The sequence below is a fragment of the Bactrocera oleae genome, chromosome 5, assembly GCF_042242935.1.
Source record: "Bactrocera oleae isolate idBacOlea1 chromosome 5, idBacOlea1, whole genome shotgun sequence".
NCBI lineage: Eukaryota > Metazoa > Arthropoda > Insecta > Diptera > Tephritidae > Bactrocera > Bactrocera oleae.
This window is the reverse complement of record NC_091539.1, coordinates 49,049,501-49,062,637: the sequence shown is the minus strand read 5'-3', so window position 1 is coordinate 49,062,637 and position 13,137 is coordinate 49,049,501. Positions and strand designations below refer to the sequence as shown.

The 13,137-nt window shown below is 34.1% G+C and overlaps 1 protein-coding gene across 1 annotated transcript; it reads left to right on the top strand.

Moving 5' to 3' along the window:
- The first annotated feature begins 10,425 nt into the window (after positions 1-10,425).
- LOC106619784 (uncharacterized) lies at positions 10,426-12,015 on the top strand. Its single transcript, XM_014238043.3, has 4 exons — positions 10,426-10,847; positions 10,913-11,158; positions 11,226-11,414; positions 11,486-12,015. Exons 1-4 carry the CDS (start codon positions 10,575-10,577, stop codon positions 11,840-11,842), a joined length of 1,065 nt encoding a protein of 354 aa, XP_014093518.2. The 5' UTR covers positions 10,426-10,574; the 3' UTR covers positions 11,843-12,015.
- Positions 12,016-13,137: the final 1,122 nt, after the last annotated feature.

The following is a 13,137-nucleotide window of genomic DNA, read 5'->3' as shown; positions in this document are numbered from 1 at the left end:
TTTATATATTAAATAAAAATTATGTTATTATTAAAATTGATCAAGTAATTTTTTTTATTAATTGCAAAGTACAACACTCGCTACTGGCTTTTTGTCGATATATTGATCTCTCAGTAAAAAAAGTAATGTCCCGTGTTCGGAGCTTGTTTTTATTATATATAAAATTTTTATTTTTTCAAAGCACCGACTTCGAAAGACCTAAAAAAATCAATTTCGAGATTCAAAAGCAAATATTTCGATTTTGGAGGCTGACTTCAAAAAACGGAGGAATTGTTTCTTTTTTTATAGGGCTCAATCTTCCGAAAAAAATGATTATTTCAATTATTTTGAAAAAAAAATTTGCCATAAAGAGTTATCAATTAATATAAATTAATTTATAATCTTACTTTATGGGGCTGTTGAGGAATTCTAAGAGGTTTTCCAGGTATATTTTCTTGCATAAGAGTTTCTAGTATGAAGTAGACAAGCATTTTTTTGGAATCAACGGAACCAATCAAGCCTATTTTGGTACTACTCATTCCATATATACCGCAGATATGGTATATAAATATTTTCTAGAACAATATGGCCCGAAATGTCACCCTGTGTTAATAGGTAAATTCAATTTGTCTTTGTTAACCGGCCCAAAATGATGAATATCTGTCTGGTTGCATAATTCTTCTGGACAAGGGTTGATGGAGGTGTTAACTATTTAGAAACCTATGAATTATTGTAATTTATGACCGAAATGATATAAAGTCAAGTGCTGTAGTAAACTTATCATAAAATCCTTTTTTAAATTTCTGCTTTACAGGGATTTGTGCTTGAAACACTCTAGATTAATATTCAAACTTTGAAAACCCTGAAAATCGATTAATCGACTCAAATAAAAATAAATAAAATAATCTATAAAATTATTTAGCGACATCGGTTTTGTAAATGCTTTACACAGTAAGGTCGACTAGCTTTTGAGCAACGTGGATCAATAAATCGCATACAAGATACCCCAATAATTAGTTAAGGCATTTAATTCAAAAAATCATAGACAGAACAAAGCCCTCCATTTAATGATTAGACCAGACTTTTTTGGAATAAAATTCTTTAGACTTCAGAATATTAGTGTAGTGTTTGGATATATTGTTGTAGTCCTATTTGTGGTGTGTCTCTTAATGGTGTCCGAAAAATGGAGTAATCTAACAGTTTTAACCACGTTGGGTTATATGCGAAGCATTCTCACAGCAGAATACTAGAATAATAGAAACAGCACTACGAGAGTTATATAGAGAATGTTAATATATTCGAGAATATTGATTGTAAGAATCTTTTAACATAGTGTAATCGGCTCCTAAAATGTTAAACGATTTTTTTCTCGAAACACTACCTGGGGTAGAACACAGAACTACTTGCCCTTAGCAAAGTTGAACATTCTCCAAAAGACATTCATGCGGTACCTTCTTGAAACACTGTTTTCAGAGTCGATGAGAAACATTTCCCCGAAATAGCTCAGCTGATCGACTAGAAATTGTTATATATATATTTGTCAAGAAATAAGAAACTATATAATAATTTCGACTTTTGAAGCCACTTTGAAGTGCAATTTTTTTTTGGGACGCCACCAGTTTGTCAAAGCAGAGTATCCAAAATCTTTTAAAATGTACTCTTTCATAACAATTCACAAAATAACGCATTTTTCTGACTTGCGATAAAAGTGGACGGTCTAATAGTAGGTATAGCAGATTTTCCACACTCCCTTCAAAAAACGGAGTCAATTATTAATTTCGAAAAATCCTCCTAAAATTCAATAAGCTCGCTGTCACTGTTTTTCCTCGACATCGCATCCTCGCACACACTTTTAGAATATAGCAAGTAACTACAAAGAAATTCATTCCACTAAAACAAAGTTTATCGACGCAACTTATAAATTATTTCGCATGCAAATCCGTCACATCTATGAAGTGAAATTAATTTTTGATGGCTTATAACAGCACCGCGCCCCTTGCAACGCACAACGCCAGGGACGATTGTGCGCTAGAAAGTGCTTGGAATAGCAAATGAGACAAAACCGCAAATACAATGGTCTTGTATCGATTATACATAGCCAAGCTTGGCAAAGCTGAAGGATTTATTGGCTCAATGCGAAGTAAAGCAGTGTACAAAGGTAAGTAAGGAAGAAAAAAATTACGGAGGAAGGAAACAATATTCGGCGACAATGGGCTTTAGTAAAATGAAATGAATACATGCTTATTTTCTAAGGTGAGGAGTGGGCAGACGCAGTGGGAAAACAGTTGAATCAAAGCAGGGGCAGGAGCTTTTTTCGTGTACTGATGTGTGTAAAGGGTGGTTCATATAGCAATACTAGGTAGTGTATGATAAGCAAACAGTAAAATATACATTTTTACTATATTAAAAAGGTGGTATTGGAATAAGACTTCCCAGTATTCAATATTTTTTTGTTTTTCATCATGGAAAAATATTTTGAATAATGATTCCGATTTTTAAGCTATTCTGAAGTGTAAATAAAAATCCATTTATAGTCATAATTTCTATACCTTGAACAGGGTATATTAACTCCCAGAGGGAAACGACGGAGACCCTATACAAAATATATATAAATGATCAGCATGATAAGCTGAATCGATTCAGCTATGTCCCTTTGTCTGTATATATACGATCTAGCTCCTCAGTTTTTCAGATATCGATCTGAAAATTCGCACCTGTCCTTTTTTCACCAATAAGCTGCTCATTTGTCGGAACAACCGCTATCGGACCATTATAGCATAAGCTGCCACACAAACAAAACGATCTAAAATCAAGTTCTTGTAAGAAAGCTTTTGTTTAACATTTGTTCTTGTTTTATTTAAGTTAAATTGTAAAAACTATAAATAAAAATAAATATTATTATATTTTACGTTCTCTGGTATATGCAATCGTCTCAAATAGCATAGGCAGCCTCATAAGTCAATATGGCAGCAGAATTGCCCAAGCAAAATTTATATAAACCACACAACAACCACTTGAACCAGAGAACGTGAAATAGTTATTGTACGTTCTCTGCTTGTATGATCTCTGGCTCAGATGACTCACGCGCTTTAATGTGACATAATGATGATGCAAGTAAAGCAGACACCGTGCCTGGCCATTGCTTTAGAGACTCTCGTGGCTCGATGTGACCTGTTTTAAAAGTCATGAGGAGATTTCACGGGTAATTAAAAACAACATCATTGACCTCATAATGCAAACAAAAGGGTCATTGACCCTAAGTGTAAACAAAGATTGTTGTCTTGACTAAAGGCAAACATATGTTGTTGCCTTTGCCTAAATGTAAACAAAAGGGTCAGTGACCTCATAAAATGTAAACAACGAGGTCATTGATCTCGGCAAATGTTAACAATGGGGTCATTGAAACCAAATGTAAACAAAGGTTTGTTAACTAGGATAAATGTAAACAAAGGTTGTGGACTTGGCTAAATTTAAACAAAAAGATCATTGACCTCACAAAATGTAAATAAACGGGTCACTGACCTTGGCAAATGTTATCAATGGGGTCATTGACCCCAAATGTAAACAAAGGTTGTGGACTCAGCTAAATGTTAACAAAAGGGTCATTGACTTAATAACGTCAGCAAAGTGGTGGTAACCGCTGTAACATACATATATGTACATAGCTGTTATACAAACTGATCTATCACTATTAATATAAATATATTCAAAAAAAATCGCCGATTATTAAAGCACATAAAAAATTCTTTAAATTTATGTTGTTTTTATTCGTTTATTAAATAAAATGCCTCTTCAAAAAAAAAATCAAAAGACCAGGATTTCTGACTTTCAAGTGGATATAACGTCATAAGCCAATCTTCAAAAGAATAAAATTCCGGCAAAGAGTTAAAAAAATTCACAATCATTGGTAATATATACGATATTTTTACACGTCAAATTTTTCTAATATGACATTTTGGTTGACGTTGAATACTATCGACGTATGATAAGCGTTTGTATGTGGCCGACGTATCAGAAACAATAGTTATTGTGCCATCGTAATATCAGTCATCGTGAAGTAGATACACCACTATCCATCAAGGGTCGGAATCATCTATTAAAAATTCCGATTGTTAGGTCCTTACCTAGAAAAATATTTACAATGTACAGGTTGAATACAAAGGCAGGGCTTGGTAAATTGGTCCAGCAGTATACTCTACTACGAAGTCAGGTAAAATTGTCTTCCATTATTTAGGGCAGTGTTTGCTCAAAAGATTTATAGAGTTTACCAAATTTATACAAAAGACAAACTAGAGAGGTAAAGCGATTATTTTCGAAGACAAGAAGAAAAATTGTTAGTGCATTCGGAACCTTCTGGTTATTCATAAAGCTTTGTAGAACCATACGGTCTCGTCTTAAGTATTTTAAAGAAATTTAAAGATTGTGGTGTGAATATTTTAAACCGAACCAATTTCTATGGCAACTGAGATGCAAGATGTCAGGTAAGATTGCAAATCAACAGAGCTAATGTATCGAAAAAGTATTTTATAATCTAAGGAGCATAGATCTTTCAATTGGAGTAAGAAAATGCATATAGTTGTAAAAGATTCCAAATGTTTTTCCTTTGAAAGCAGATTTTTTAAAGAATGCTTCTTTAAGGCATGCGACTAGTTGCTTAATTCGCCGCGGACAAGCAAAACAATAACATTTTCACGTATTTCGATACAAAGCTTTTGCCCTCCAAATGAGATCCAGAGCTTATGCAAGCACGCCAACGCTTAATTCAATTTTCCATGCTCTTGTTATAAGCCTCGATTGGGATTGTCTTCGCCAAATTTGGTTTTTTCGATTTCAGCGCGACCTCCACTCGACATCATTTCTGCAAAACGATTAAGAATGATTTTAAGTCATTTTTTCGACGTTGTCGTCATTAACAGAGGTGGATGGACAACTCGCATGAGGCGAGTTTTTAATGACTTCACGACCTTCACTGAATGAGTAGCTTGCCCAAAACCCTTCTGCTACATTTTTAAAAAACTTTTCGCGTCGTACTTAACATATGGAGATTAAACTTCACATGAACATAAAAAAAAGGGATGTACCAATTTCGAAATTTTTTTTTAAGTATTTGGTTTGATCGTCCAGTTTAATTAGTCCAGGTCATATTTGATCAGATAAAAAAGTGAAAATTTGGTAATATTTTTCGTCCGGTCTCGGTTTAATTTAATTTTCAAAATGCACCTTCACCTGAACCACCTTTTATAAAGATACCAATTCAAAAGAAGAAACCACCGATCAACGACTACAAAACAAAGTTTCGCAATGACAAGTGAAGGATGAAAATCTTGCGCAAAGGAATTAATTAAAAAACTTTTTAAACGTTACATAATAAATAGAAAAATCCTTCGTTCACATGCGAAAACATGCCGAGAATTAGTCGTTTAGTTGCAAAACTGAATGACAGCCTTGATGGGCGATTTATGCGCGCCGAGCACACATGCGAGTATGTATGTATGTATAGATGTGGCAGTTATCAGTATGCCGCAGCATCCTTGGCAGTTAACTAACGGCAATTTTTGTCGAACATTTCATTAACTATCAATAAACTTGCCATTAAACTTTGCTATTAATTTGGCAAAAGCTCAAAGGGATGAAAACGGCATTGCATAACTAACGGACGTGAATTAGTAAAGGCAACGTTGCCCTGCCTGCGCAACCCGAAAATGTACCTATGTTGAAAAAATATCCTTACAACTCGAACTTGTCCTTAGCATCTTTTAATTTGCAACTGCAAGCGATTGTTTTCGTTTGCTGCTCTTATTTTCTGCGAGAAAGAAAAGTTTGCGTACAGCTTTTGCCATTTCACATTTTACATGGCATAACAAATGCCAAACATACATTAACCTTTACGCCTTCGACACCGCACCACCCGCGACCCACGCTACCCACGTACTGACAAGCACGCCCCTCACGTGCGCTCACCAAAAATGTGTTGCAGCTGCAAGTTGCCCTCAGCGCTAAGTATTCGAATGGCATTTTTTTCATCCTTTTATATTTCTATGTGTGTGTGCGTGTGCTGATGATGTGTTCAACGGCTTCGCTGTGTTTGTGCCATATTGAGCCCCTTTTATGCATTTTCGTTGACAAAACTTTTAATTTATGTCAAAAGCTTTTTACCAGGAATTTTAATATTCCTTTCTGCGTGCACACCCACACACACACACTTATACACATATATATGTTTGTATGGTATATACTCATGTAATATTAACAGAGCACCATCGTCACCGCCGTTGTCCTACACATTATGCTTGTTCTTGCTCGCACTTAGCATGTTACTAAAGTATTCTTAAGAAGCTGCCAAAACATATGCAAACACGACATATTTGTATGTGTGTATATGTGTGTGCCTATAAGTGTCAAGAAATGCTTGCAGCTGCAAGTAAAGAAAGTCGCTAGAATTACTTGTAAGTTATAGAACGGAAATGTTGCATTGATCACATACTTTTTGGCGCATTGACGTATACCGATAGTTTCGCATTTTGTATGGATGGAAGTTTTTCTAATCTCTTGCAGTACATCTAAAGCATTATTATTAATTTTGAAATTCTGTCGGAGATATTGGTGTCAAATTTACTGACATAAGAATAACTACTACTAGACATAAGAACACAAAAGATATACGTATGTATATACATATGTATATGCTGAGGTGTAACATTTCATGATTACAGCTAAGTACTCTGGAAAGCATAGGGGACACTATAGACTAATTTGATCGCCTAGTGGTCGTTACAAGTCAAAATTGCTTTATGTATCGATTTCATGCCATTTGGAAGCACCATGGATATCCAAGGATTTTCGACTTGGTTTCTTAAATGTACTTTTTTCAACTGAACTTATCATTGCATTATATAATTTCAGTGCTGAGAACCGGGGATTGATTGAATGAATCGAACCGCCATAACATTAATTGTCTGAACCTAAGGTGTTTATAAAACAATTACAACTCCTTAATTTATTGTTATTGTAGAAACTTCTACCAAAAACTCGCCTTAGCACATATTTCCATCGTCCACCTTTCTTGAATCAAATAATAAAACAGATATGATTGCTTACTAAACAAATATTTTATTAATTTTTCCGTTTCTTTTTCAATCTAATCCTTCTCCATTCTGACTTAGCTGACTAAATTTACATGTGTTAGGTATCCGGGTAAGCCAAAATTAGACATAACGTAATAAAGAAAACTGCTTTTGGACTTTTGAAAGCGATTTTGGAATTGAAAAGTATGTGAAGGGATTACCTATATAGATAGATAGATCTGTCATGTCCATTAACAAATTTCAATTTTATGGTATAGCTTGAGCATGGGAGCAATACAACAAACAACATCACTAGCACTACAAAATTTGTATGCCATTAGCTTTCATGCCTTTATGATAGATAACTTCGGCATGGATAAAAATATGATTATCTTACTGTAAATAGCAGTGTTATATGAAATCTAGCCTGTAGGATTCTATGTATACTTTTATGGTAATATTTTTACCAATAGAATAATTATTTTTTACTTATTTCTAACCTGCACTTAATTAAAAGACATACACTATAAATATTGCAATAGATAAATTCCAACTTACACACCTAAATATATGTACATAGATAATTAGGCTCATACACATCTATTCACAGGGTAAACAACTAGACAGGTGTCAACAAGAGAATAACAAATAACAATCAAAACTCGATTGCTTGAATAAAAGAGTGATTTGATTGTGGCAAGACAAACAGCTGTTAAACGGAATAAGGGCGTATAGGTATATTGAATACCATGTGGAAAGTGGTTAGAAAAAAGAGAGAAATATCATAGCCTATATATAGTAGAATAAAAGCAGAATCGGGCTTGCGAGAAAATTTACTGCTTATATTATAATATTTTTACATTCTAACTATTGCGCAATACATTTTAGTCAAACTTATATGATATTATGCAAACTTTAACCAAAATCAAAGTTTCACCATTTTTAAGCCATTAATTTATTTTTGAAACTGTTTGAGAAGTGTCTAGCTCAAGGTATACACATGAATTTAAAATACAATTAACCAAATCGTTCAAATCGTTTACACAGGACAATATATTTTTTATTAATTAAATAACATGATTTCGAGATCTGAAAGTGTGCTTTTAATCAAAAATAAATCGATTTTTTTTTAAACCAAACTGAGACTGCCTCTTACAACTAATTAGATTCAAGAAACATCGGTCATCTTGATTATTGAATAATTTTGAAACCATAGGTAGGTATTTTAGGTATAGCGTCGTGTAAGGTTATCTTCTTTTGTATATTGAATATTAAAAAAACTTTAAAAACATAGGACTTGTAAGTCATTTCGACAAACCAGCAAGTTATAAGTAAATTTTTAAAAAAGGGTTTTAAGTTTCTTTCATTTTCTTTTAAGTTTGGCAAGTAATTCTGCCTTTCAACCTATGACAAGCTTGAATAAATAAAAAAAGGGTAAAATAATAAAGGAAAACAAAACAAAGAAAAAAATAAATAAATAAAACAAACGTAAAACCCACAAATAAAAAATTGAAGTAAACACACCAACTACAATAACCAACGCAAAGGTGTGTTTAGTGAGGAAAAGAGACTAAAAAATAGTAAACAACAATGGTGTGGTTACAGTGAGTGTCAACATGGCACCTGCCACTACAAGCAACTTCAACACAAAGCAACAACAATCGAATAATATTATATTAGCAAACGTAACAAATGCAAATACCGGCGCGCAAGCACACACATACACATATATATATAGTACTCATGCCAAGGAACAACGTTGAGTGGGAGAAAAACTAGTAGTCAATAGATTTCCGAGCATTTTACCGCTATATGACACAACAATGACGACAGTGGAAGAAAACACTCACACACTCTTCACCCACACAAACAAATAGTGTGCTCGTGTTTACCTTTTGCTTCTGTTTGAATTAGTTTGTGCGGTAAGTGCGATTTGAGTGGAAATGAATGTATTTACCCTGTTTACTTATGCAAGACACGTTTATTGAAACAGTTAAGAAGTTGATTTGATTTTAAGATTTGCTTTAGATTATACATATAAATGAGTACCTCGTCAGATATGTAGAGTGTTTTATAGTTCTTGTACATAAATATATTATGTTAGCCTGCACAATTGTGTTCGGTTGTAGTATTTGCTGTGAGCTTTCATTCCCGAAGTTGTGTATATAACTTTTTCGATATCAAATGTTGTAGTTTTCTTTCCTCCCTTGACATTGCAGATGTGATTAGTCTAATTTTTGACACAATTTCATAATTTCCGAGTTTATTTTATGAAAAATAGTATTTAAAAGAGCTTTCATATGTGAGTAGTATTTGGAAGAACTTTCATAAGTGAAAGCTCTCAAAGCGAAATTTTTAACACTGTGGTTGTATTTGAAATTAATGCTTTAATGCCTCTATAAAACGATATCATGAACCACATCTTCATGAGAGTGAAGAAAATCTCTGAAAAAGCTAACATATAATTTATCTAAATTGAAACACAATCCGAGGTAAAATACATGACCGCTATATTATTCGGATTGAGCCATAGCAAATTATTTAATTTTTCAGAATGTGATGATTCTTTTCGAGTTGCCAAAATCGCATTGAAGCAAACTTATTCAGTGTTTAGTTTTGAGATCTTACAAATAAGTGATTACGCTGGACGAAACAATATTTCTTCTATAACATTCTTTAAATTGTCACAGTTTAGTTTTCTTGTTTATGTTAGCTTTTCGAGTACCAGACTATAATCTCATTACGAATTTCTGAAGCACTGTTTACTTCAACCATAATGAAGCTTTAGAATAACAAAACACGGGAAAACATTAACTTCGGTTGCATCGAAGCTATAATACCCTTCACGAATAGCAAATATTCCTAACAAGATATGATCCGATCGGAACAATTTTTTCGGAGATTGAATCATTGCCTTTGACCACAATCCATGCCAAATTTCCTGAAGATATCTAGTCAAATAAAAAAGTTTTTATACATTGATTCCAATCGTTCAGTTTGCATAACAGCTATATGCTATAGTAGTCCGATATAGGCGATTCCGACAAATCAGCTTTTTGAAGAGAAAAGGGTGTATGCAAAATTTCATATCGATATCTCAAAAGCCAATGGCTTGGTTTGGTATCATAAAATTCTTAAATATGCTATTGTGAATAAAAGCCGCTCGTATTGTATAACAGTTTTTTACACACAAATATACCATATGGAGCGGAACTTAGCTAACGCTTAACTTCGACACAAACCAATGGGTCATAACAGAATGAAGAGCTTTTAACGACCTGCAAAGCTTTTCACATACAACCACATTTATTCACCACAATATGACAGGCAAATAAATTTTCGAAGTTGCCTTGGAGATAAACAAACGACAAATTCATTTCAGTTCGACCCAAAATTTTCAATCAAAAATCAATTCAATGAAAACGTTTATAGCACACAGAAAGCATAATTTTTTTTACAGAAAATATATTTTTCTAATTACTATTTTCTTTTTTTAATACTTTCGAAGGCTTTAAGACAAAAGGCTAAAAGATGCTGTTAAACAAGGAGTACTGGAAGGAAGTTATACAGGAAATTGAAGATGCGGCGCACCAAAAAATGCTTAAAGACCTCATCAAAAATTATGACCTGTCGGTAACTTTGCCGGAGGACTTGCAACAGCGCGTTAAAAAGATAATGCCTTACGAGTTTGACGAATATGACCGCCTGGTGTATATTGCTGAATCTGCTGTGGAGACGCCAAAGTCGTTCGACATAGAAGAATCTACAGAGGATGAATTTGAGCGCAGAAAAGTGAAAAAGAAGGTACAATAAAATTGGAAACTAGTGCTCTTAAATACAATAACGAGTGGTCCTTTGTTAACGCAAAGGCTGTTTTCAATGAGAGCACATGCTCTGAAATCGAACGTTTAGAGAATGAGTTTGTAAAATTTGAAGTGAAGCTCGACACTGACGTGGAACGTAAGGCTACAGCTAAGAAGCAGATTAACTGGACTTCGGGTTATATATGCAAGCCACGACGGGAGCGTGTGAAATGGGACTCAAAAATTTACCATCTCGAACGAAGTTTGGCAGAAAAAACACTGGACGAGCAGGCAGAATGCTTAATGGATGCGGTAAGTGGTATACCTAAACCGGTTTAAAGCTTTTCTGCATATATAAAGCAAACTCGTGTTTCTGTAGTCAGCAGAGCGTTTCACCGAGTGGTTGAACTCTGTAAGCAACAATCGTGAAACGGACATATCAAAAGCTCAACTGAAATCTTTATTCTCGATTGAGGGTGACCGACGTCTCTTGGCTTCGATACAAACCGAGCCAAAAGAGGTGAAGGCCATTGCTAAAGCAGTAGCGGACAAGTGGAATTTGCCGGAGGTGAGTGTGACTGCTCCGTTGCGCACATGCGCATTATTAATAAACAGTGCGTTTCTTTATTTTCACAATAGATGGCTATTGAATTGAAATATGAGAATTATATTAAGGATTTACTGAAAAATGTACCAAAGAAGGTGATAAAAGTCGCTTTTGGACGCACAGTACCATATGAGGAACGTCCTTGGGTGCCCATGGATCGCGATCGTTTGATAACCACGGTATTTCCCGATGAACTGCTCTCCGGTGCAAAATTATTCAAAGGCATTGGTCATTTGCGTTCAGTGAAAACACTCAAAGAATTTTACCAGCAACGTCCACACTTGAAGCGACCAAAGTATTTAGAGAAAACAGGTCTTTTCAGAAAGACAAAAAAATTGGCCACAAAGCAAGAAATTCCATTGTACGAATTGCTTAAGTTGGAGTACTGAGATTACGGGCAGGCGAAGTTTCATTACTGATATAACCTAAAATCGTCTACAACTCTTAACAATATTGGTCAAATAATGACAGAAAATATGAGATTTTTAGTTTTGTTTCAAGGAAGCAGATCTTCAGGCACAAGCTTTTCAAGAAGCTAAATAAAAAATATTTATTAAATAAATTTTATTTTATTGTAGTATTAGTTATAGAATTTTGGATAGGTAAAGTATGTAGAATCAGGGAAGCTGAATTCTTAGATGTCTATAGGTCTATATAATTCGGAACTTCAGCTTCTTTTCCAATTTTCTAGACCACTAATTGAGGAGTCTAGTCTGCATCTGATGATTTGTTCTCATACCTACATAGGGTGTTTAGAAGGAGCGGAGAAGTTGGAATAGGGGGCCATGGGCATTTATGTACAGGTCAAAGTTCATTGGAGTGTTGAGGGGAGCTCAAAAGGCTAACTAAAAAGTGCCTTACGTCGTCCATTATTAATTAGTAAGACCTGTATGGGTGCCTGGTCAATCAATGAAATCGAAGAAAACTGTTAAGTACAAGAGCTTGCAAGAATAGGAAATGGAAGCATATCATCCAACTGAAAACTAATCCGAATCCGTTTAAATTTTCCGATTTTGAACTGGGCGTTTCGTTCTTGCGTGAGTTTAATAAGCTAGTGCTAAGGCCTTTGAATTTGGTTATATATTAAAGAAATTCATAGTAGGTTGGTCCCATAGGAAAAGCAAGATGGAAAATCAAACATTAAAGGAAAAGTAATTTACGGGCGATCTGAGGTCGGGGAGATGAAAGGGAGAGTGTGGTTAAAATAAAAACGGTTCAACTCGATTTCCGGCAAAACTACGACTCCTATAGAAGAAAAGAAAAACTTTTGTATTAACACCTCTTATACATAATCTCAAACTTTATGTTAAAAATTCAGATATTGCAGTCTTTGAGTTTTTTATTTTAATATTGTATAAAAAATTTTTGTTTTATGAAAATTGCTGTAAACTTACCTACTGATGTTTCAAACACACTATTTTATATAAAATATTAAGGAGAAACCCATATTTCGAATTAAAATCGAAAAAAACCAAAATTTTCAATCAACAATTCTCATCTCTATTTTTCAGATTTTTTTAAAAAGTCAGTAGGCTTTATATGTGTTGAAATTTCTACTTTCTGATGGCATAGAAATATTTACCATATTGCTATGGTAAATGTTTTCTAAAAATTCATAAAAGACCCCATTTAACGATTCAAAGCTGCTTTTTTACATCTGGTACTACGATATAAGAGGTAGGCT